The sequence below is a fragment of the Eutrigla gurnardus genome (genome assembly GCF_963514095.1).
Source record: "Eutrigla gurnardus genome assembly, chromosome: 12".
Lineage (NCBI taxonomy): Eukaryota > Metazoa > Chordata > Actinopteri > Perciformes > Triglidae > Eutrigla > Eutrigla gurnardus.
In genome coordinates, this window is record NC_139926.1 from 25,491,979 (window position 1) to 25,518,712 (window position 26,734).

The 26,734-nt window shown below is 45.4% G+C and overlaps 1 protein-coding gene across 3 annotated transcripts in view; it reads left to right on the forward strand.

Annotated features, from left to right (window-relative positions):
- The window catches only part of fgf14 (fibroblast growth factor 14), a 90,080-nt gene that overhangs the window by 58,157 nt on the left and 5,189 nt on the right, over positions 1-26,734 (forward strand). For 2 of the 3 annotated variants that reach the window (XM_084023053.1, XM_084023055.1), the window contains exons 2-3: positions 9,488-9,598; positions 10,986-11,089. In XM_084023053.1, the coding sequence (XP_083879179.1) occupies positions 9,488-9,598; positions 10,986-11,089 (215 nt within the window). Of the gene's footprint in view, positions 1-2,589; positions 2,923-9,487; positions 9,599-10,985; positions 11,090-26,734 lie in introns of those variants that run through there. The other variant, XM_084023054.1, reaches the window with a different exon arrangement.

A 26,734-nucleotide genomic window follows, 5' to 3' on the forward strand; every position in this document is an offset into this window, starting at 1 on the left:
GAGGTCTGTATTATGTCGGGGTTAAAGGTAAGAACTCTGGGCCCTGAGAGACACGCTGGTATCTTGTTTGTGACCTTGCCTCGCCACTTAATGACTCAGATTAAATGTAAAATTGATACGTATTTATCTTACACTGACAATCAGGTGTAGAGAAAATCTTGCATGAGATATTAATACTGCATACAGTTTTATTTTTGTCCAGATGCATTTTGTAGCACGTCGCAATTCATCTCATATTTGTTCAAATATGCCAGATTCTTGTTTCCAAACTGCAATTTAAAAAAAGGACATTGCTTATTTAGTCAAGTCATGCTGGGGGAGACTCTAATATTATCATCATTATCCAGTATATGCAATGAACTATTTGTAAGAAAAATCAAAGAAATATCACCCTGCTGGTTATGTTTTGCTAAACCTGCAGGATAATATTGCCCCCCCTCTAACCGAAGAGGAGGGAGCCTCTGAGAGTGAGACAGGGTGTCTGTGCTGCTGTGCAGGTTGTTGTGGCTGAGGGACCATTGTTGGGCTGACAGTGTCCGCTGCTGGTTGGAGCGTTACACTGCAGTGTCTCCTGCAGCACCGCCGAGCAGCAAGCTTCTACAGACCCGTATGTTCCAGAGATCCGGGGGGCAGGAGCATAAATACCCCTTTAATGTGAATCCTGAGAAGCCATAGTATTTAAATTCTTTGGTAGTATTATTTCCACAGTTCTTCTGTTCTGTTTTAATGACATCTACTCACTCGGTTGATGCTGTAATGAAGATAAATAAAACAAAGAGTGATCCTTGCATCCGTAAGCCTACAGCTGGACATCAACAGGTGCGTCTGGCATGCAGGCTGGAATACCAGGGGTCTATATCTATATACCCCCCCCCCCTCCCCCCCATGAGCTCTAGTGTTTAATTACACCCACAAACGGCAGATGGCTCTCTTGAGTTTTCATTCCTGTGCCTGTTTGAGACTCGGATGATATGAACGCCCCCAAAGCAAGAGAAGGGATTTGCGACATTTAGTCTCCAGACACTGGATCTCCAGTTGCTTGTGGTCGTTTGGTCCGGCCGGAGGAACGCCTCCCTCCGTCGCTGTCCGCGGTGCTGAAACGAGCGGCGCTGTCCGCGGTGCTGAAAGCACCCTGCAAACGGAGCGCGCAGCCCGAAGGGCTCGCAGTTAAACGGATACGAATGTGCTGCTTTAGCTCATGTGCAGCAACTAGTATCCCCCCCCCCCCCCCCCCCTTTACGAGGCAGTAACACATGAAGTCGTCCATTAGTGTGTTTGTTTTATTGAAACTATGCAGATTTAACTGACATTGTGAGGTGGAATACAGCACACTTTTATGGTCGTTTCTGTGGGGAATACCAGTTTGGGTGTTGCTCATTTTAAAGTAAATTTACCGTAGACTCCAAACCCCCCCCCCCCCCATCTATCGTCAGCGTGCTCATTCTGCTTCAAGCAGGGGCTTGGTGGTCGAGAGGGGGAGGGGGGCATCCTCTCCACTCAGGCGTGTACTAACGAGTGGTTAGGACTTGTTGATGGGAGGATTTGTTGATCCGGGGTGTGTGTAGACCACAGCTTCCGATCAGGGTTTTTTTTCTTTGAGCGTGGGAAAATATATATGCTGTAAGTCAGCGGGTTGTTTCCCGTATTCCCTTTACGCGCGGATCGCCGTGCGGGCATCCAGCACGCCGACGGCTCCGGAGGAAAAACCCACCGGGTCGAACTGTGAGCTGCTCGCCGCGGGGTTTAAGTTTTTTTTTTTTGTAATATCTGTATGCAGCTTGTCCCACCATGCAGACGTCATCTCCACAGCACTGAGATCAGCTTTGGTGATGTTTTCCCATCGCGCCCCGGTGTGAGTGTCGGACTACGGCAGTGAGGAATGCGTTTTGAGGACGTTATCGGCGGCTAGTTGGAGTTTGCATTCATCCCGTCCGCTCCACCGGCGCGCACACACTCCTCCTAACCACGGCTGCGTATTTTGTCGTTCCGTCTCCAAATGTGTGACTGTGGTTCAGTCGCCGCCGCAGGGTCGCCGTCGCGGATCGCTTCTTGCAAACTTGGAGTCCGTTTCGCCCGGTGCTGCCGCCGCCGCTGCTGCTGCGCCTCCGCTCCAGTGGAGATCTTCGTACAGGGGCGACCGCGTTCGCTTGATCGCTGGCGGCGACGCACATGCACAGGCGTCCCCAAACACTGGTGATCTAGAGCGAGCTCGTCTGGGGAAGGAAGGGGGGAGAAAACGGAGGGAAGAGTGCAGTGAATGGGACTGTGAGGACGCCGCAGCCGGGGTTTGGACATTTAAGGAGGGCGACGCTACCGAACATGTCACAGACGATGAACAAAAACATCACTGTGCAGGTATGACTTGTCCTCTGAGAATCTGGCTCCGCGTGAGTTTGCCATAGCTCTCCATCGGGACATTATGGCTGAGGATGCATGAATGGAATTACGCATGAACTGAGCTCATCTTTCCTCCTCATCATGTCCAAGAATCTTTCGAGTGATGGTGAAAGACGTTTTAATATTACCATGTAGTATTTGGACAAAAAAAGAGAGAACCACTTCTTGAATTAAAAAAAAAAAAGAATAAAAATTGACATTTGACATCGCGGAGCACTTAGCCGCCACCATGGGACTGTGACCCGGGCTGCGAGCTCCGAGAGGCGGCTGTGTGTGTAGCCTGCGCTCCGTGCGCAGACTGGACCTGCAGCAGTTGTGACATTTGAGCAGCCATGGCTGCTGCCATCGCGAGTGGGCTGATCAGGCAGAAGAGGCAGGCACGGGAGCAGCACTTGGACCGGCCCTCGACCAACCGACGGCGGAAGAGCCCCAACAAGAACAAGGGGCTGTGCAATGGGAACCTGGTCGACATCTTCTCCAAAGTGCGCATCTTCGGCCTCAGGAAGCGGAGACTACGGAGACAAGGTGTGGGGGAACTTTTTAGTGTGCAAATGCGGCGGCTGCGCTGCGCATTCAGGGCAAACACGTGCACACACATTCAACACATTCAACAGCATGTAGGCCTTTAACGGAAGTGCATTATGTCAAAAAGGTGCAAAATATTATATAATAATATTTGTTTGTTAAAACCGTGCGTAAAAAAAGCAAAGTGAAATTGAAGATGTTGGGAGCATTGTGTTGTGTGTTGGTTGACGTGCACGCAGGTTGACGTGCACGCGCGCAGGTAACCGACAGGCTCCTGACGGGTTGAACAGAATGGCTTCGACGGGTCTACCGAGCTGTCACCTCGGTGATTCAGAGAAGGGCCTGGTCGTTATGAAGCACGCTTCGCCCCGACCTTCTTAGTACGTAAAAGCCAGCAGAAGCTCATTTATATGCAGAAAAAAAAGGTCAGTGCCTCCCCCGGAATGGAGGTTACGCCTTTCAAACATCATCTTTTCTCGCATCGTTTTTTTACGACTTCGTGCGCCAATGGCCTCTTATTGCTCCACTTATGGAAATGTCATGAATATTTTTTACTGTAATGTGGCAACCTGGGATTGTTTTCAGAGCACAGCCGACAATTATCTCACTGCTGGCTTCTGAGAGGATACTTTTTTTCTCGCAGAAACCAAATTAAATAGGTTAGAATAATTGATTTAAAGAAATGACTCCAGTTATTTCTCCTCTACTGTTGGTGGGAGGAGACTGGAAGCTGCTCTTGGATTCATCAGGTATCAAACCTGTTGCATCACATTTACTAACTCCAGCTGTTGAACGCAACAATTTGATGCAAACTCTCCTGACAGACGGCCTCAGTTTATCTAATAAAGCCGTTCACCATTTCCACAGCTGAGCCCCTCCTGTCCTCTTTCTGCGTCCATATTGGAATTAGCCTTTAGTGATCACACGGATTAGAGCGGCTTTGATATGACAGGACCTATATGGTGGCACATCTGGACACGGGTCAGCTTTTATCCTCTGGTTTTGGCTTCTGCCCACTGGCTGCATGTGTTATAGGATGTGTGAGTGGCTGTCCCAACGTTTGTGAGTCTCCTTGTCTGTCCTCCTCGCTTGTGGCATATATTTTATCAGCAGAGATGTGGTCAGGTGATGTGCACTTTGTCAAAAAAGCAAGAAAAGAACACACACAAATCTCTTTTGGTGTTTTATATTTTAGCATTTCACAGTTTCTTGCCCAAATAAATCAGTGAGTCAGATTATGTGGCCGCCTCGTCAACATGCTCTGGCAAAAACAAAAAAAAACTGAAATGACTTTGGCAGCATCACACCTGGAAGAAAAAACATTTTCCTATAGAGCCTATAGGATATAGTGAGGGTGTCGACCCGGCTGACTGCGAGATGAGAAACCGCCCTCGCCGAAATGAAGATAAAATGATTTTATTTTAGCCAAATGATGTCAGGGGGCTGCTTTGAAAACAGTGCACATACTGTTCTCTCCCTTCGTGTTGTCTTATTCACCACTATTACCACAAGAGCACACCGTTTAGGAAGACTAATGGCTTGTATGATGTGCTGAATTTAATAACCCCCCTCCCCACCAGGAAGTGTGTGAGCGAATGAAAGTCGAACGTGATGAGAACAAAGCAGCTTTCCAACCATCAAACCCCTGTGATTGTGTGGGAAGTCTCATTCGGATTCTCCTGTGCGATCCGTCAGGACGAGGCAGCCGAGGTGTCAGACGTGTACTCTAACACCCGCGCTCCCTTTTGGCTCCGAGTATTGATCCCCTGAGACACTAGATTAGCTATTGTTATTGGCTGCTATTGATTGGCACTGACGTACGTTGTGTGTTTTTTTCAAATTAAAGGAAAATGTAGCAAAAGAATCAATAGAGGGCCCTCTTCATAAAACAGCGAGGTCGTTAGATGAGCACCGGGAGATGAAGTGTCGTCATTAGGATGCACAGATGTGGTTTCCTGTCCTCGGCCAACACTTGAGGGAATCCGTCTGCGATGGCTTTGGTTTTGAACCATGCATTCTGATAGCAGATGCAGAGCCGGTGATCACAGATTTTTTTTTTTTTTAGGAGGGATCAGATCAGAGTTTTGTAAATCCTATTACACTCGAACCCGGTAAGTGAGCTGTGGGCACATCCAGCTGGGGGCCTCGCACCATAATCCCACTGCTCTGGCTTTAATTATCTCCCCCAGATTAGATCCACAGATCATCAGATCACGTTACACAGATCAGACCAGTTAGATTAGCCTCCCTGATCTGGGAGCCGCCTCGCTTTCAGATGAATGCCTTCCTGTTTGTTCAGGAGCGCGTTGACAGCACACCCGGCTCTCACATGAGTTATTGTTGAGATGTCAGATGTTGTTGATGTAAGGGGGGCGTGGCTGCTTGATCTACTTTTTCATAACAACAGAAGCAACATGGAGGAGGAGGGGGGGGGGGGGGGGGGGGGGGTTCCTTTTTTGCAGGCTGGAAAAGCCCTTCTCCGATTCCAGAAACATCCAAAGTGGGTCAGGCGGGGCCGGGCAGACAGCAGTCTACTGCTGCAGCTGTGTGTGTGTGTGTGTGTGTGTGTGTGTGTGTGTCCTTGTACTCGAATCCAATTTGCACACACAAACAGGGGAATGACACAACAGACAATAAGATGGGATGGAGGTATAGAGGGAGGAAGAAGAAGAAGAAAAGTCACTTTCTGTGACGGTTCAATTTACATGCAGAGGGGACTTCTGCTGCAGAGCGACCCCCATTTCAGATTGTACGGTTTGCCCCCCCCCCCCACACCACCACCACCACCACCCCCCTGCTGCCAAACCACCACTCTGTTTCCCTAGAAACAAAGAAAAGGCTTCTAGAATCTAGAAACATATAGCGCTACTGTTAAAACTAATACCAGTACATCTGTGGAGGCCGGATGCTCTGAGCAGCAATAGTCGGGGAGAGAGAGACCTAGAGGGAGAGAGGGAGAGAGAGAGAGACCTAGAGAGAGAGAGAGAGAGAGAGGAGTAACAGAAGAAACGAGGCAAATGAGTTCAAGGAGCTTCTCCACTTGTAAGGGAATCCCACAGAGACGTTTTCAAAGCAGCCTTTTTTTTAAGTGCACACATCATATCAAGCTTGTCTGACCTGACTGAAAACGCTGAGTCATCCTAAACACAACTTCCTTTCAAGTCTTTGTTATCCTCCCATTGTTATATCCCTCCCTTGTATACATTTGTGAGGCGGTTCCCGGTCTCGTTCTTCACTGTCTTGTCGTCGATGGAGGAAGTCCAACGAGCTCAGATCCGTCTGAGAAACGCCGCTCGACCACGAGTACGTTTGACCTTCAGCACACGTCGCGTCTTTGGAAGAATCACAAATGCCTCTGTGTCCGTCGGACGTGTTCATAAATAATGTGGCGGGTGTTTGATGACACGAATCAGCTCAGGACACGTTCAGATGCTCGTATGAATATGATTATTATAACAACTATTTATATACTAGGTAATGTCTTTGTGTTCAAATGTTACTGTGTGTGTGTGTGTGTGTGTGTGTGTGTGTGTGTGTGTGTGTGTGTGTGTGTGTGTGTGTGTGTGTGTGTGTGTGTGTGGAGGTGAACTTGGCTCCAACATCATGCTATAAATCATGTGATGTTGGCCGTGTCCTCTGTGGTGAGAGTCAGGATAACACACACACACAAACACACAGCCACCAGATTATGCTGTTTTAATTATTACAGATTGCAGATCTGTGGTCTGAATCCATCTCTCGGCCACGCTTGTTAAAAGCTGCTGATCAAAGTCATTAATTGATCGTTGGTTGGCCAACGTTGTGCGTTCACACGACGGTGTGTGCTCATTAAAAATCCATGTGAGCGAGCCTGTTTGTAGGTCTGTTTGTCAGCCGTCTCTCCCCCGTCACTCGATTGTAGGTTAACGTGTGTGTGGTCTGGGGGTTGATGTCTGATTGCATAATCAATCAATGAATTTAGCTCAGAGGATATCCCACCGTCCTTCACTGTGTCTGAAAGGGATGATGGAAGGATACAATGAGGCAATGGTGCGTGTTCAATGTGTTATTTGTCAATCAATTAGTCAACTGAAAGATAATTCACAAAATGTTATAATGTTATATTTCACTTCTTTATTTTTCTCTTTTGTCTTCACAAACCCACAAAATGCAAATTAAAGTGCAACACCGTTGTAGATTTGTTCTCATACCGAAACCGTAAACCGTATTAATTCCCCCGTGCTACATTATGAACGACAAATCGGTGTCAAAATCAGCAGTATCGGCAGTTCAGGTATCAGAATATCGGGGATGACAGCATCATATCATCGTCATATCGGAGCATCTTTACGATCAATCAGCAACAAACCAAACGCCCGCCGCAGTGCCGCTAATGTGAGATTTTCTCCCATCTTCAATTTGTAAAATTTTATATTTTGGGGTTTTGGATTCTCGACTGTTGGTTGAACAAAATTGAATACCGTCGTAGCGTTGTTGAATGCCGTCGTAGCGTTGTTGAATGCCGTCGTAGCGACGTTGAATGCTTTCGTAGCGGCGTTGAATGCCGTCGTAGCGTTGTTGAATGCCGTCGTAGCGTTGTTGAATGCTGTCGTAGCGGCGTTGAATGCCGTCGTAGCGTTGTTGAATGCTGTCGTAGCGGCGTTGAATGCCGTCGTAGCGTTGTTGAATGCCGTCGTAGCGGCGTTGAATGCCGTCGTAGCGTTGTTGAATGCCGTCGTAGCGTTGTTGAATGCCGTCGTAGCGTTGTTGAATGCTGTCGTAGCGTTGTTGAATGCCGTCGTAGCGTTGTTGAATGCCGTCGTAGCGTTGTTGAATGCCGTAATAGCGTTGTTGAATGCTGTCGTAGCGTTGTTGAATGCCGTCGTAGCGTTGTTGAATGCCGTCGTAGCGTTGTTGAATGCCGTCGTAGCGTTGTTGAATGCTGTCGTAGCGTTGTTGAATGCCGTCGTAGCGTTGTTGAATGCCGTCGTAGCGTTGTTGAATGCTGTCGTAGCGGCGTTGAATGCCGTCGTAGCGTTGTTGAATGCTGTCGTAGCGGCGTTGAATGCCGTCGTAGCGTTGTTGAATGCCGTCGTAGCGTTGTTGAATGCTGTAATAGCGGCGTTGAATGCCGTCGTAGCGTTGTTGAATGCCGTCGTAGCGTTGTTGAATGCCGTCGTAGCGTTGTTGAATGCCGTAATAGCGGCGTTGAATGCCGTCGTAGCGTTGTTGAATGCCGTACTAGCGTTGTTGAATGCCGTAATAGCGTCGTTGAATGCCGTCGTAGCGTTGTTGAATGCCGTCGTAGCGTTGTTGAATGCCGTACTAGCGTTGTTGAATGCCATAATAGCGTCGTTGAATGCCGTCGTAGCGTTGTTGAATGCCGTCGTAGCGTTGTTGAATGCTGTCGTAGCGGCGTTGAATGCCGTCGTAGCGTTGTTGAATGCTGTAATAGCGGCGTTGAATGCCGTCGTAGCGTTGTTGAATGCCGTACTAGCGTTGTTGAATGCCGTAATAGCGTCGTTGAATGCCGTAATAGCGTCGTTGAATGCCGTCGTAGCGTTGTTGAATGCCGTAATAGCGTCGTTGAATGCCGTCGTAGCGGCGTTGAATGCTGTAATAGCGGCGTTGAATGCCGTCGTAGCGTTGTTGAATGCTGTAATAGCGGCGTTGAATGCCGTCGTAGCGTTGTTGAATGCCGTACTAGCGTCGTTGAATGCCGTCGTAGCGTTGTTGAATGCCGTAATAGCGTCGTTGAATGCCGTCGTAGCGTTGTTGAATGCCGTCGTAGCGGCGTTGAATGCCGTCGTAGCGTTGTTGAATGCCGTCGTAGCGTTGTTGAATGCCGTCGTAGCGGCGTTGAATGCCGTTGTAGCGTTGTTGAATGCCGTCGTAGCGTTGTTGAATGCCGTAATAGCGGCGTTGAATGCCGTCGTAGGGGGGTATTGTGGGCACGAGCCGGTGGAGAGGCGGTTTCTTCTGCATGGAAAGGTCTCCGAGCGACATAATGTCATCACCCAGCAGAAGAGACCAATTCAGAAGAGACCGCCTCGAGCTGCACAACAGGGGAAAAAAAGCTTTTCTCTGACCTCTTGAGTTCTCCTCGGTGGCCATGCTCTCACACACACACACACACACACACACACACACACACACAGCTCGGTTGAGGCTCAGGTGAGGTTGATTGTTCACCTCCCCGGGCCTTCCTTAGAATGAAATCTAGTGTGATGGCTGTCTCTACAATGAGACTAATGTTGAAAGTGTCAACACCTCGAGCACCCAGAGAGGGCGCTGTTGGGTTCATAACGGGAGTCGGTCGGCCACAGATTAATTCTGCCGCCTATAATTGGATGGCCTCGGGCAGGGCTTATGTGCCCACTAAATTGGCTGTGGGATAGTCCTGCTTTTTATTCGCTTTTATTTTAGATTTCATTCAGGAAACAATAATTTTGCGTATTTGCTGTAGCCGTCCTTGTAACAAGGCTGCCTTCATTTTCACTGATTGCTAACGTTTCCTCTCTCTCTCTCTCTCTCTCTCCCTCTCTCTCTCTCCCTATCTCTCTCTCTCTCTCTCTCTCTCCTGCAGATCCCCAGCTCAAGGGTATAGTGACCAGGTTATATTGCAGGCAGGGATACTACTTGCAAATGAACCCCGATGGCTCTCTTGATGGGACCAAGGATGACAGCAGTAATTCCTGTGAGTACCTCGACGCGTCCGTCAGGCTTCTTCTTCTACTACTACATCTTCTTCTCCTTCTCTTCGAGTTGATGGGTGTTAAGAAACATTTGAAGACACTGAAAAAGGGGAAAAGATGTCATGCAAACCCCTTCCAGTGTATGTGCACATACCAGTAACTGTGAAATAAGACAACCCAGTCAGGTTTTTTGTGAGATACCTTGATCAGAACGAGGCGTTTAGATCCGGCCTTCCAACCCGTTCTCACTGCCAAGGCGTCACAGATGGAAGTTTATTTTGAATTTAATTTTAATTTATTATCTTTTAATGCATGTCATGACATATGTTGAGGGTGAACTCATATATTTAGACACTGAGAAAATGAATGTTTTGTGAATATTAAAGCGTGTAAACTTGTTGTTAGTAGAAAACCCAAGATTGGACCTGTGTTCTTTAAAAATCTGCATAGCTTCCTTGAGCACACAGTTTCTGCCTGGTCTCGATTTATCCCTCAACCTTCACCCTTCTTTAACTTTCAGGCCAAAAACACGTCTCCTTAAAAACGACAGCTGTAGCATCACACAGATTGGCCCTCCACCCCCGAGAGGGAAAGTGGACCAGGAAACAGTCGGCTTAGCGGGGAGAAAAGGGGGTATTATTAGCCTGTCCTGGCACTGCTCCTCTAGCGCCCCGGGCTAGGTGGTTAATTTGATTCCAGTGCTTGGTGCTAACGTTAGCCTGACACTCCACATTGTGTCACTTACTCCTGTCAGGGTGAGGAGATGTGGCACATGTCACATCTGCTGGGCCGAAGGCGGGGGGGCAAAGACAGTATAGTGTGCACAAGAGATGCTTGGTGTCATTAAAACTGCAAGATGTGGCTGCACCACATTACATATTAGAAGATGGCCAAAAGCCACCAAAAAAACGGGTCACGCATATCCTCGTCCTCTAAACCTGCCGGTACCAATTACTCCCAGGGGTCAGCAGAGGTCATTATGTGGCTGTAAGAGTCTCACACACTTACCACCTCGGCCAGGTCAATCCTGTTTTTCCTCACGCTAGCGAATTAGCCACCAGGCCCACAGAGTCTGCTGCAACAACAAAGGGCCCATTAGATCCGTCACGCACCGGCGGTGGCCCCCAATTACACAGCTACTTCCTCCAGGTAGCTCTGGGTGGCCGCGGCTACGCTACGCTAGTCACGTTCACCACCGGCCGCGCTGCAATTCATCTTCAGAGATTACGCCCGATGCGACAGCTATAGCAATTGTGTTATCTGTGCCTCTCGGAGCGTCGATGACGGGCAGCTCGCATCCAGATGATGAATCACGCAAGTAAGTTCCCGGCGTATTTAGCGTTACTACGGCGATGCGGCTGTAATATTTGTCCTGTGTGTGTTTTCCAGCTTTGTTCAACCTTATTCCTGTGGGCCTCAGAGTCGTCGCCATTCAGTCCGTGAAGACAGGGTTATACATCGCCATGAACGGGGAGGGCCATCTCTACACCTCGGTAAGCAGATATCTGAGCGTGCCTTTGCTCATTTACATAATTCTGTTTAAACATGAGGGCGTGCTAAATGCATGTCTCCACATGTTTGTAGTCTTTGTGTGTTTTTCATATAAGAGATTCTGTGTGTATATAAAGGTACATAAACACATTTGCAACAGCATAATTGCACCGTACTGAAGGTTGGGGATCCCATTAAGCAGACATTCATGCATACAGAGTCCTATTCATCAGGTTGAATGAGCGTTCATTCCAGAGGAACAGGTATCCCGCCTCACATGGGATCTGTTTCACAGGATATTACATTTGCAAAGGATCGATCTTCTGTTAGTCTGTGGAAGAACGGATTGGATGCATGCTATTGGCAGATAAATTAGTATTATGTGAACGCTATAAAGAGGCTGGAGCTGCAAATCTCTTCTACTTCATGGTCCGTTGCTGACCGCCTTTCAAAATAAAGGAGGTGATGAGTCCAGATAGTGCTCCTAGTCTCACTCCTCCTCTCCCAGTCATTCAAATCAATCAGCGGGGAGGAACGTAGGGAGTTCTGCTCCTCTCTGAGACAGGTGTATCCATCAGAATCACTGTCTCCTCCTCCTCCTCCTCCTCCTCTTCTTCGCCGGCCTCTTGTTCTTAATCCTCGGAGGGCTGCGCCGGGAGCGGAGCCATCTGATTCTTCATTCATTACCTCGGAGGTTTAGAGCGGCCACTTCCCTCGCTGCACAATGCACCGGTGTTCCAGTGGAATTCTCCAATACTTAATCACTGCTCGACTTAAGCCGGGGAATTCAATTCCTTTTTTTTTAAGGAGGACTAACCTAGAATCCTGCACAGTGGGGATTATGAATTATTATATTCTACGGGCACACTACTACTGCATCAGATATATGGAGGTATAACATGCACAATTTGTTGATTGCACACAATCTTTTTCCTCCTTACTCATATAGATGTGTACGCTTTATAAAGGAGATTTAGAGAAATATTACAACTTAGCAAATAAAGCATAACCCTCTTTGTCCAGATAGAGGACTAAAACGTAAGGTCAACTGTAAAATAAAATAAAAAACACTGCTGTCGCAAAATCCATGGTATCCATAAAAAATGGCCAACATTTTTCTCAAATAAATACATATTGTGTAGGTAATTTGAGTTCCACTGGTAGCAGTGATGCCACAAATCAATGTCCAGGGCTTTTATTGTGAAAGGTAAGAATGAAATCAGCGTGTTTTTTAGTGTAGGAGCAATAGGTGTACTTTGCCAAATGAATAAATACATGTAAAGTACTTTGTGGCCACCTGTGTTGCTCCACTCATATTAAATATATCATTTTCATAGATTTTTCTCAATCACTGCTCTCTCGACGCTCATCCATCTGCAACATTCAGTGTACGTGAGGCGGTTTGGCTTCTCTGTGATAAGTTGACAACTGTTGATTGCCAGACCTACATGTAGTCGATGAGTGCTAATTGCCGGTCCGGTTCACCCAAAGCCTCCTTTTCTCTGCAGCCGTGTTTGGAACTGGGATTCCTCCAGAGACCTTTTTATCTTCAAGCTTTTTCTTTTTTTTTACTTATTTTGTTGGCCGGACGTGTTCAGAAGTCTCTTTTTGAGGCCAGTCGAGGCGATGTGTTCCTTCTGCTCCTCTTCCTCTCTTCACACAGCACCCCCCCACCTCCATTTGCAGCTTATTTCTGTGCTAATGGAGGCTCTGCTCAGACCTTGACTACCCAGCCGCCCACTCAGAGGTCTCTCTTTGCTCCTTAGTGTGAGAATTACTCCGGTAATGGCAGCCTCGTATCATTTTCTTCGTCCTCCTCCCCCTTCCTCTGTGCTCGTCTGTTCGCGAGCTTCAACCAGTTCTCCCATTATCACTGTCGACGGTTGACCTTTCCCACCCATTAAGAGTATTTGGTTGTAGTGCACTCACATTTTTTCCCTGAAACTACTTTGAAGGTTATGTTAATGCAGAGAAGAACGTGTTGCTCAGTATATCAGGAGATTTTCTCTCAACACGGCTTCGTTTTCCTGAAGCCATTGTCCTTTTTATTAACTAGAACTCACTTCATTTGTTATTCCGAGGCTTTTCGCCGTGATGACGGGCTTTGATAATGAGTGACACTCATTTGAACAGATGAAGGTGAATCAAAAGGAGTGTAGCCCGCTCTTTGAGTGAAGAGATTGGAAGCCCATTCAGGGCCTCCGGTTGTGCATCGTATTCCTTTTGTGCGAGGCGCCCGAGGCTCGGATGGCGATGGAGATAGCATCAAAGTGAGTGCGCTGCCCGGCACAAAGGACGCACGACGGAATAAAGGGGAGTTCAATCATCTCACGTCTTTATTATTATTTTTTTAATCTGCTCCTTTCTGTAGCTGAGCCAATAAACCTCAAGTTAATTTCTCTTCCAAGCCTCTGAATCAGGCATTTTCTCCTGGAATCTGTACCGTGGGGGAAGGAAAGTAACGGGAACACGACCTGTAGTCTGGAGATAACCGTAACACGCATTCAAATGAGACAAACCCTAATTGTTCTGTAGGGACCAGGATATTTAAATCCCCTCAAAGAGCAAACCAAGAACTGGTGGATTGTAGAGTTTTGTGCTACATGATGAAACGATGGTGCCAGAGAATGCAACCCCACTGATTTTGGTGTTGTTTTCCCGCCGTGCTAATACAGTCGCCTACCATCTCTCCAGTGTAAAGGTTGGGCATTTCACGGTTGGCTGGTTGTCTTTGGAGCCGCCCCCCCTTCCCTTCACTGCAGCCTTTCTTTATCGGGAGTCTGCACTTGTTAGCGCTACCTTTCATGATTGTCAAATTGACTCGCCACATCACTTGAGTGGCCTGTTTTTTATTCTTTTTTTTTTTAGAAATGAAACCCTTGAGAGGACCAATCTGCAGCGGCGCGGTGGCTTTGGGTTCATTTGTTAGAGTGGAGGCTGTATCATCAGCGGTGTGATGAGCGCAGAAGAGCGAGGGCAGCTCTTCCCTGTAGTGGCCAATTCAGCTCCGAGGAAGCTTAATGTGAGGGCTCCCTCACTTTGCATCAGTGTGAAAATGAAAGTGTGTGTGTGTGTGTGGGGGGGATAATAGAAACCAGGGGCTTATTCAGGACTCGGTGGTGTGAAACCAACAGAGTCCTTTGAGAGGCCTGGAGTTGCCCGGGTTCGGGTATTGATTTAACCCCCCCAAACATTCTTATTCATCTCTCAAACCCTTTGGTCATTTTTTTTAATACCCAGTTCCAATTCACTTTTATTTATATAACCCTAAATCACAAATTTGCCTCAGAGGACTTTACACTCTGACATCTTCTGTCTCGGGAGCCTCCATCGACGAAGGAAAAACTCCCTGAAAACCCTTTTAACAGGGAAAACAAAGGAAGAGACCTCGTGAGAAGGATTTAGATTTAGACTGAATGCAAACAAAGCAACGTGATAATTATAACACAGTCAGTCCATGACTGTGTTATAATTATCGATATATGACAGATATGATGCATGTAATCAGAGCAGTAATGGATTACTACTAAGGGTAACAGCAGCAACGGATATAATAAAGCAGGACGAGCAGCATATTAATAATAGAAATATGAATAAGTAAAACCTTAACGGTACAGTTATACCTGAGAGGAGAGGAAGCACGAAGACTCCAAGGAAGAAGAAGTCGAGTTAGTAACAAGCATCAATGTATGATCCAGATGGAGGGGGAGAATCCCCCGACTGTAGCAGCTTCACTAAGGGCCGGTCCAAGGTCGAGCCTGAGCCAGCCCTGAGTATAAGTGTTAGCATAAAGGGAAGTCTTAAATGGGGGGAGGGGAGAGTCCCCCGACTGTCCAGCGCTGTAGCAGCTTCGCTAAGGGCCGGTCCAAGGCGAGCCTGAGCCAACCCTAAGTATAAGTGTTAGCATAAAGAGAAGTCTTAAATGGGGGGAGAGTCCCCCGACTGTCCAGCCCTGTAGCAGCTTCACTAAGGGCCGGTCCAAGGCGAGTCTGAGCCAGCCCTAAGTATAAGTGTTAGCATAAAGAGAAGTCTTAAATGGGGGGAGGGGAGAGTCCCCCGACTGTCCAGCCCTGTAGCACCTTCACTAAGGGCCGGTCCAAGGCGAGCCTGAGCCAGCCCTAAGTATAAGTGTTAGCATAAAGGGAAGTCTTAAATGGGGGGAGGGGGTCCGCTGCTCCATTGCTTTCATCTTCAGCTGTCATACAAAGACATGACATTTCACAGGTGGAGCATTCAGCTGCACCTGATATTAAAACGACCTTTCGTTGTGAGATCAGAGAGAAGATTACGATGTTTAAAATCAATTCGACATGTGTGCACATGCAGGTTATTTCTTATCTACATCTATGTGGATCCCTTTTTATTATCACATTGCTGATAGATAAGACTGTGACTCACGCAGTCGCACCACAGGAACCACAGAGTGATGCATTCATTTCATTGGCAGAGAAATAAAGTGAAACATGCAGTGAAGTAAAGAAAAAGGAGTCTTAAGATGGAGACATTTCATCTAAAGAGAGAGGGATGATTGTAGGATTAATTATTTTGTATATGACACTTTCAGGTTGATATTTAGTTAATGGCAGCATTTTTTCTATATGAATTTATTTCATCATATTGTGTTAAGAACAACGGAGGTGATGCATCACGATAGTTGCCAATGTCCGTTTTTTAGTTTAAAGTTATCTGGAAGATGTTGTCCCCGAGCTCTTGCATTTCCCACACAAGTTATTGTCAGCTGTTACACGCTAGCATGCTAGCATGCTAGCGATTAACGTGGCAGCCCTGGGATCAGTCAATACATCCTCGCCGATATCCCGAGGAGGCTCTGATGAACTTTTGCTGTTCCACATTCAGGCGTGTAAACTTATGGAGAGCATAAATCTGAATACATCAACAGATTTGTGACTGTGTGTGTGTGTGTGTGTGTGTGTGTGTGTGTGTGTGTGTGTGTGTGTGTGTGTGTCTGTGTGTCTGTGTGTGCGTGTGTGTGTGTGTTTAGGCTACATGCAGCATCGTTGCCCAACAGATGGCTTCGTGTGATCATGTTTAACTGGTGTCTATTTCAAATGTGCCATGAATGAAAATGAGCTCCTTCACGGCTTCGTGGAAGGATGAGCGAAGGAAGAAGGTGTGTCGGCTTCTTGTTCATGCAAACGCAGCCTCTGGCGTTGAATTGGTGGTGAATTACCTGCGAGCGTGCATGGATATTGTCACTTTTTTGTTTTGTTTTTGAGAATGACATCAAACACATGGAATGACATTAAAAGCAGGAACTGTTTCCATATCCAAACATGAAAATGAGTAATTGTTAGCCTGGAAGAGAAAATGACAAATAGATGAAAACGTGCTTTAATGTTATTTCATATAAACTCAGCCTGAAACAACGTTCCTTAAAGGAATTCACAGAGCAACATAACACACAGCAGAGGCAGAGAAAGGTGCCCACCTCCCATGATTCCTCCTCCGGGAGGGGTGGAGGCTCAGAGTCGAGGCTCAGAGTCGAGGCGGGGGGAACCTCATTATTTCCAAAGCGCTGCTCTCTCTCGCCTGTAATGCAGCGTTGTGTCAGGAAGGGTGGCGGTCAGGGAGAGCAGCTTCATGCATTAGTGAACGCCGAGGTTGGAGGTGGGCGTCAAAGCTGCACCGGCGGAGCGGCCCTTCAGCCGTTTAGTTCCACGCTGCTCAGCTTCATCGTGGATCGGGATGAAAAACACAATTCATCGTGGTGCATTTTAATTATCAGAATAACGACATGAAAAAAGAATCAGAATCAGAAAGGAGTTTATTACCAAGTATACAAGGAATTTACCTTGGTCTTCAGTAAACAATAAAGCAGTACTGCAGTCAAGAACATAAATACAATACAAAACAATTCCCCCCAAAAAAATACATATATAATGTGCTCTCCTCAAAACCACCAGACTTGATTTGGAAAAACAAATTTGACCTCTTTTGATTTATAAAAACACACTTCAGTGAAACTCAACATAGAAAACAATAAAACTCATCACTGTCTCAGTTAGCTTTTTAACATTAATTTAACAATAACCAACTCTGAATGGTTGAAATAAAGCCCTGATTCATCTCGTTAGTGAAGAGAATCCATCATTATGCTCCCAGACTCAGAAACAGAGATTTTACCTTGACGAATGTGAAACACACTTCATTCAAACTCGACAGGAACAAAATAAAACACTTCAAAACCGTCTCGGTTGCCTCTTAACACCGTTCAGCAACTCTTTTGTCGAAATTTAGCCTCAATTTATCAACTTAGATGTTCTCCTCAACCCTACCAGCCTCCATTGAAAAAATACAGTAATTAAACTTTTTGCAGAATATAACTTCATTCAAACTTGAAGAAAACAAATTTAAAACTAGTCTAGTCTTTCCACGTCCAACAATCACTCATAGATTTCCAAATTGGGGGGAACAGGAAATGCATCATGCGTATAGGATTGTGGGTATTTTAGGAGCTTGGAGGATGCATGCATCCTTCAAAACCCTCCGAACGAAGGACTCGGTAGAATCTGAAGCATTTTCTCAGGATTGGATGAACGGCCTCCCAGAAATCCCTATTCCACATCCCTGAGGTAGTTCATCCGCCTCTTCGTAGCCTGTTCCACGGTGGCCGTCAGCCAAATATCGATCCGTCAGCTAGAGCTTATGCTGATTCCTCCCTCGTCCATCTGGGATAATCCTCACATCTCTATTGAGACGGAGTCGCCAACAAACACTGAAAACAGCAGTCGTTTGGCGAGTTCTGCTGCCGCAGAGATACTGTGGCTGTAAATGATGTGCAGCTGACGGGTGACGGGGAGCAGGAGGCTGCAGAGTACAAACACTGCATCGAGGGGGGGGCTCAGCGCCGTGTTGGGCAATATCATCACTGTTGCATGCAGACAACCTCTGCGTGTTGCCACCCATCTGTTGCTCCTTCAGATAAAACATTCACAGGAATGTTGGAGAGTTACTTTCTCATGGAAGCAACAGAGTAATATGTGTTTATTCTGTGGTGTTTGAATTAAAGAGGACTAAATAATCCCATCTCCTGGTTTGTGAATAGCCATTAAGAGACAATCTTTAGGAATTATACCATTCAGGGAGACCTTGGTGTGGGCTCGGCTGTGGTTTCTGACCACTTCCTGTTAAAAACTCCATCTGCTTTCTGATCTCTACGCTAAGTGCTGGATACCAAGGATGTCCCAAATTAGGCTTTCAATTATGTATGTGATTCACCAAAAGTACATAAACGTTATTATCGAAAGTGATTATTTGCATTTCAAAGTCATGAATTCATTATTAACAAACCAATCAGCAAACCAGTTGCTTCAAATTACTTTTAATCGGAGTAAATTCATGTGAAAAAGTATGTTCTTTATATTCTACAGCCGATATTCGCCTAGAAGACACAAAAGAATGTACTTTTTTTCAGTGGCTATCACAAAGTTCAAGTTATTTAGTTTTCACAAGGAAGGTTTTATATATATATACTGTATATATATATGGGAATTTCACTTTCAAATTACGCTCCTCCTGCTGCCTTTGTCACACATTAAACCATCTGATAAGACAAGTGCGACTGAGACAGTTCCCTGCTGATTCCCTTCATCCCTATATCGTGTTACTTACTTGTATTAAAAGTAGAGACATGTATTGAAGTTTTTAAAGTTTCCCAGCTAGATACGGCTGCAATACTCGTTGGGAAGAAGTCGTGATTTGATGGATACATTGTCAGAAGCTGTGAACGCCACCGTTTGTTGTTGTGATGCACCCCAGTGCCACTGTCACCTAGCAACCCATAATAATAATAATAATAATATCAGTTGTTTTTGTGTGATGGCCTGAGGTTGTTCCTTTGTCAAAGAAGCAGCCTTCCCAATTCCATCAGAAACGCTGTATTTTTTTAATATCTCCACCTTTTCCAAGCGTTTGAGTATTTAAGTGTGTAAAATGTTGCAGTAGAAACCCCAAATACAATTTATCAGCTGAACTAAATCGTGTGTGCAGGAATTTCACATATTCATACTATATCATATAAGCTTCAATCACTTACCTCGACTTCAGTTAAGTTAATCTTCAGGATTGTGAAGAGAAGATATTTGAGATCAGTTGATGGAAACAAAATGTGTATTTACTTCCAGTTGCAAATGAAAAAAATGATTTTGCTGACGTGAATCATTCAGCCATTGTGAAGTAAACCTCGTACTTAAACTATTCCTGTCAGCAGTTCTTCTCACTGATTGTTGTTTTTGAACCAGCGGTCCTCTCCGCCTCTTTCACCCTGAATCGGCATCTGCAACACTTATTCATACCGAGCTCCATGAGGAGTTAATGTCTCCCTTCTTCCAGTCCTGTAGTCTCTATTCTCTTTATTCTCTCCTTTGAAACAGCCTGACTAAGCCCGTTCAAAGAGCGGCCTTTTATAGAGCTCAGATTCTGCTGAAACAGAAGAAGAGTCGGCTCAAAGAACGGAGAACTCACATTTTCATCTCTGTTCCTCTTGATGTAGAAAGACGCCGTCGTCGTCGTCGTCATCCTCTCAGTAAATCAGAGGAGCCTGTTCACCGCATTAATGACCCTGGTCTGGACTAATTGCTTTCCCAGTGTGTGTGAATGTCAACGGCACACACAGTGGAAGGGACGCCGGCTCGTAGAGCAACAAGTAGTCCTCGGGATCTTGGATCCGGATCACAAACACATCCGTCCTCTTGGCTGTGTATGCTCTCGGTCCGCTATCACAGTTAGGACGCGTACATCCTCAGCCAATCAGATGATTTCAGACACATCACAACTGATAAAACCAAAGTTAAACACATTACATTTTAATAAAGAAATGATCACAAAAAATATAAATAAACTAAAGGACATTTACAAATCCCAAAAAGGAGGAGGAATTGATTTATATCTGGACTTTGTTTCATTTAAAATTGACATTCACATCCTCCTTAGATTGAATTGCAATAACTTTCTGGCAACATTTCCTCCATCATCATCATCATCACCATCACCATCATCATTATCATCAGCCTTTTCAATGACTCTGATGCGTTCCGGTGCATAATCAGCCTCTTACTTTCAAATTCTCTCCATTTTTCTCGTCACTTTCCGTCGCTCAAAAAATATATTCGGAGCCGTCCTCGCTACAAGTGCAGCTCGTTCACTATAAACTCCAGTGAACCTTTGAAAAAAATGTATTTTTCAATGAACTGACATCGGGTCACCGTTGAAATTGAAAGTGTAAAGAAGCTGTTGCTCAGGAAAGTCCAGTGAATCCAGCAGACGTAGATTATCTCGATTTAGCGCAAGGAAACATTCACAAAGAGGAATTCTGGAAGGTTACGGCTGTTTTATCACGGTTCGAGCCCCTGAATGCCTATTGAGCTCTTTCTATAGGGCTGCAGATTCAAGCTGTGTGTGTGTGTGTGTGTGTGTGTGTGTGTGTGTGTGTGTGTGTGTGTGTGTGTGTGTGTTGCTGCGACAAAGAAGTCCTTGACGGCCCGCCTGCAGGTGTAATAGCAACACAGTCCTCTCCCTTTTTTTTTTCCTCGAATCCCTCGCCCCTTTTTCTCTATTTCCAAGCCGTGAAATGAAAGTAACGTTTTATCGCGCCTCGCCCCTGGAGTTGTAAAAAATCAATGCGGTGGGAGCTCTTCCAGAACGGCTGTAAATCATGAAAATTCATTCTGTTAAATCGGAGTTAATCCTCCCTCCACTGCGTCCGCACGGCTCTTCGTGTTCGGGACTTCTAAACAAATAAGTCGGATACTTCGTACTAAACATGTGTGCAAGCGGTGCAGCATTAAGTGTAAATCGTCAGCGTAGCAGGAAGAGCTCTGACCCCTGCTGCGTGGAAGCGTTTGTAGCGGGCGATGGTGTGGTTGCAGTACTTCCACCGCTGCTTCACTGCGGAGGTCGGCGGGTCAGGAGCCCATATTGTGTGATACGCCGACGCACACTCTTCTACTAGAAAGCTGTTTGTACTACAAAACATTCACATGCAGCAAAAGAAAGCTTACGCTCGTATGAGAGAGAGAGAAAAAACACAAGCAGCTGTTTTCAAACCTCCTCACACATTTCCCCGTTGTATTAAGTAACATATGTGGAGGAAAGTCTTGGTCCCAGACCGCCACAAACAGGACTTCATGAGGACGATGAAATACTGGGGGAGGATGCTCGGTTCGTACCAAAAAGTAGTTCCTCGTTCTTCTGGGAACGTCCAGCACCTTGTGTCAATTCACCCTTGTTGCATGCATGCAGTCTTTTCAAAATAAAACGTCCCTCTACACAGGAAACAACATGCATGAACAGAGGCCTGCTGGGTGAAAGTCCTGTGTTTTTGGCTCCACCCATTCAGCTATAGGTATAGCAACAAGCAGCCTTCCCAGGGAGAGAAGCAACAGGCGACCCAATCAGCAAGAATATATTGTTTAATAAAATGTAAGTTAATCAATCTATTTAAGCATGGCTGACTGGATAAATATGGAGGAATGCATGAGTGCTCGTTAAAAAAGCTTTCTTGAAATGAAGTCTCAGTTGGCCAGACTAGAGACTAGTCGGTCTCTATAAACTGATTAAAATCTGAAAATGCTGACGGCGTTGCTCCCAGGGAACCTTCAGGAACTTCATCGTGGGACGTGATTTCTAGATGTTGTCCATTAGATGAGACTGCAGAAAGGCGGTGTTTGGTATTCTCTGACGATGAGACGGATTGAGTTGTCCCCCCCCCCCCATCTGAATCAAACATGGCAGCAGAAGGGCCAGCAGGTTTAGTGGTTCCTTTCGGGCTGACTGGTTGAATCACTCAGCCTTACAGCTAGAGCCGCAGACAGACAAGCAGACAGACAAGCAGACAGACAGACTGTCTCAGGCTGAGTGCTCCGGCTGCTTGTCGACACACCCACATTTCCAAGAAATCCGTCAATCCGGTTTATATCAAACCGGTCACTTTGAAGAAATCCCAGCTTTAGTCTGGCTTTTTGGACCCAGCTGTTCAGGTCTTCAGGTTTCCTACACTGCAGTCCGTAACATCAGCAGTAATAGGTCTACTTATGTAATAGTCTGGCATTCAGATTATGCAGCAGACAGCTGTAATCTCCTGGATTTTATTTGTGTTTAAACTTGGCAAACTAAATCTGGGTGTAACTACAAATTCAGGAGGTGTGGCCAACCATGATAATCCTATTTACAACGGAGACTATATTCTAGTGCTAATCCTGTTGAACGCTTTTTGGAGTTCTGCATTAAAGGATCCCACCAGTCGTTGGTTTTAGCTTCACAATTCCAAATGATTTCGAAATTCTGGGGACACCTCATATTCTTAAGATTATCCACCACCATCTTGGTTTTTGTCCATCACCATCTTGGTTTTTGTCCATCACCATCTTGGTTTTTGTCCATCACCATCTTGGTTTTTGTCCTTCACCATCTTGGTTTTTGTCCTTCACCATCTTGGTTTTTGTCCAACACCATCTTTGTTTTTGTCCATCACCATCTTCGTTTTTGTCCTTCACCATCTTAGTTTTTGTCCATCACCATCTTGGTTTTTGTCCATCACCATCTTGGTTTTTGTCCATCACCATCTTGGTTTTTGTCCAACACCATCTTGGTTTTTGTCCATCACCATCTTGATTGTTTTTGTTCTTCACCATCTTAGTTTTTGTCCATCACCATCTTGGTTTTTGTCCAACACCATCTTGGTTTTTGTCCATCACCATCTTGGTTTTTGTTCTTCACCATCTTGATTGCTTTTTTCCATCACCATCTTGGTTTTTGTCCATCACCATCTTGGTTTTTGTCCATCACATCTTTGTTTTTGTCCATCACCATCTTGATTGCTTTTGTCCATCACCATCTTGATTGCTTTTGTCCATCACCATCTTGGTTTTTGTCCATCACCATCTTGATTGCTTTTGTCCATCACCATCTTGGTTTTTGTCCATCACCATCCTGGTTTTTGTCCATCACCATCTTGGTTTTTGTTCTTCACCATCTTGATTGCTTTTGTCCATCACCATCTTGGTTTTTGTCCATCACCATCTTGGTTTTTGTCCATCACCATCTTGGTTTTTGTCCATCACTATCTTGGTTTTTGTCCATCACCATCTTGGTTTTTGTCCATCACCATCCTGGTTTTTGTCCATCACCATCTTGGTTTTTGTCCATCACCATCCTGGTTTTTGTCCATCACCATCTTGGTTTTTGTCCATCACCATCTTGGTTTTTGTTCTTCACCATCTTGATTGCTTTTGTCCATCACCATCTTGATTGCTTTTGTCCATCACCATCTTGGTTTTTGTCCATCACCATCCTGGTTTTTGTCCATCACCATCTTGGTTTTTGTTCTTCACCATCTTGATTGCTTTTGTCCATCACCATCTTGGTTTTTGTCCATCACCATCTTGGTTTTTGTCCATCACTATCTTGGTTTTTGTCCATCACCATCTTGGTTTTTGTCCATCACCATCCTGGTTTTTGTCCATCACCATCTTGGTTTTTGTCCATCACCATCCTGGTTTTTGTCCATCACCATCTTGGTTTTTGTCCATCACCATCCTGGTTTTTGTCCATCACCATCTTGGTTTTTGTCCATCACCATCTTGGTTTTTGTCCATCACTATCTTGGTTTTTGTTCATCACCATCTTGATTAGGGATATGTCATCTTTTTTAAAAGCTTGTAAAAGGTTAATTGATGTGTTTTTAATAGCTGTAGAGGTCTATAACACAGAATAATATTCATATATCAGGTTTTAGTTACACAACCAAAACTAAATCCAATCATTGTTGGTTTTGGTCTTTTTATGAGTGTTGATAGCAATAATACATTTCCTTTCGGTCTCAGTTACATGTTTACAACCCTTGGTTGGTTAGTTGAAGCCCTCGGCTGTAATAAGTTACCTAATAAACTTGAGAAGAGACCTGCATTTCTCCATTAACGGCAACAGTAATAAAAAATGAAAGTAGCCCCAGAAGCTCGACTAACAACAAACACGGCAGCGAAGCCACTAAAATAAAACCCCAATACTAAGATGAGTGAGAAGAGCAACATGCTGAAAGTTATAATCAACACCTCCTTCCTCTCCTCACGCTGCTATCTACTCCTATAAACGAACGCTCGCTAGTTCAGACTGGAGATGAGGAAGATCTTTAAGTGAATCTATGAGGACTTCCTCTTTAAAGAGCAGAGCTGCTCCTTAGGGCATCAACAACACACACAGAGGGAAACAGCTCCACAACTGGACACACCTCAACATTCTCTGCTGCACAATGAGCATCTATGCATTCCTTTGTGTGTGTGTGTGTGTGTGTGTGTGTGTGTGTGTGTGTGTGTGTGTGTGTGTGTGTCCGTCCAGACAGTCCAGCAAATATCTGGCTGCCTCGACACCAACCTGGCACCAATTTGTGGATCGACAGCCCGTTCTCTCTTGCTCTTTCATTCTCTCTCTCACACACACACACACACACACACACTGAGTACTTCCAACCCCGTTGATCTAGGTGTGGGTGGTTGTGTTTCGTTTGTTCCCCAACAAACAGACTCTCCTCCAGGTTTTTATTGAGTATGAGCGACCAACGAATTGTAAAGAAATACACAATTTCAAGATTCATGAAGCCAAAATAGTGAAGAATTAAATGGACCATCATGTACTAAATGAACATCATGCTGGATTGAAGAAGACTTGAAACTAGAGATTGAGACCATAAACTCATGTTTACAATGTTTACTGAGATAATACATCAAGAGAGAAGTAGGACCATTTTCTCATAGACTTCTATACAACCAGAGAGGAGTCGCCCCCTGGTGGCCAGCAGAGAGAAGTAGGACCATTTTCTCATAGACTTCTATACAACCAGAGAGGAGTCGCCCCCTGGTGGCCAGCAGAGAGAAGTAGGACCATTTTCTCATAGACTTCTATACAACCAGAGAGGAGTCGCCCCCTGGTGGCCAGCAGAGAGAAGTAGGACCATTTTCTCATAGACTTCTATACAACCAGAGAGGAGTCGCCCCCTGGTGGCCAGCAGAGAGGATGACAGTTATAGGCACTTCAGCGTCAGCTTCACTTTGAGTCTCTCAGTAGAAGTCAACAGGACAGACACCATTAGTACTTTTTTTAAAACCCAGATCATGACCTACATCGTTATTGGACTTTGCATGCCACAGGTTCTCCTCCCACTGAGAATAGCAGCACTCTGATGGAACATTTTTAAGTGTGTGTGTGTGTGTGTGTGTGTGTGTGTGTGTGTGTGTGTGTGTGTGTGTGTGTGTGTGTGTGTGTGTGTGTGTGTGTGTTGTACTGAGTGTTAAAGGCGTCTCTACCTTCTGGGAGCCTTTATTGAACACTTAAGTGCTTCTGGTGGAAAAATGCCGTGAAAGCGTCGGTGCTTTTTTGTCGCCTTTTCAATAAAAGATATTTTTTGCTCACTCGGGTTGAAACGGAGGCACCGAGACGACGCCGGGTTACGGTGACCATATGCAAATACTCTGACAGGAATACTTAAAAGAATACTCATATATCACTCTAATGTGCATTTGAAGCTCCTTTTATGGCTCCAGAGATGAAGGTCGTTTTATTTCATTATTCTTTAAAGGAGATCGAGTGTGTCTGTATCCAGATCACATGATACTTTGACGTAATATAGTTCAACATTACATTTAATAACCTGATTATGCAACAGTAAAACAACAGTTATTTTTGAATTCCATGAGAACAGTTCTGTTGTCGAGCCACCGTTAAACCTGTTATTTTATTTGGGACGTTTTTCTTTCTCGTTATTCATCCTCGTTCTTTTCTCCGGGAACCGAAGGTGATATTTGCGTCGCCTTTGAACCTGCGCTGAACGTCTTCATCAGTCGGAGCTAATAATTGTGTCGCGGCTCATCTGACACGACATTAGAGTCGGCGTTGCGAATCAATTGAGGACTTTTTTCCCCCTTTTGACACGCCGACTTTGAGGCTCAGACAGGAAAGTCGCCTTGAACTCGCTTTGACTTCTCTCTCTTTTTATTCCGCCGTGCTTTCAAATGCTCAAAAAAACAAACCGTCACTTTTTTAAATTCTTCAACCACCGGGTTGCATCTCTCTTTTAATCTTCTGCACGTTAACTTCCACTCATGTGTTCAGATCATCCCTGGTTTAAAAAGAACAGTGTGTTCACGGTCCGTCCAGCTGTTTTCAGTGACTCCTCATCTGGCCGTCGTCTCCTCCTCTTCCTCCTCTGGGTTTGATAATCAGACAGGTCTGCCGAAGCTCCCGTCGTCTGCACACACACACACACACACACACACACACACACACACACACACACACCGCCGACGTGACTCTTATACATATGAGAGCGGCTTAGCATTTTGAATGCAGCTCAGCTTTCTGGAGGTTGACCTTTTTCCATGGATTAATAGCTTTTATGCCAGCAGCATTAATAAACAATTTCTTGGTTTCCACGGTGGGGTAGTGAGCAGTCACTCTGCATATTAATGCCCCCCCCAACACACACACACACACAAACCTCCTGTCACCTACTTTTATTCGGTCACGACCTGTTTTTGTGGGTTTTTTCCGTTCCTTTCAGAGCGACTCTCTTTTGCTCTCTTGTCCTTTAAAGCCTATTCGCTCTTTTTATTTGAAACTCCCACTCCCTCCATCTG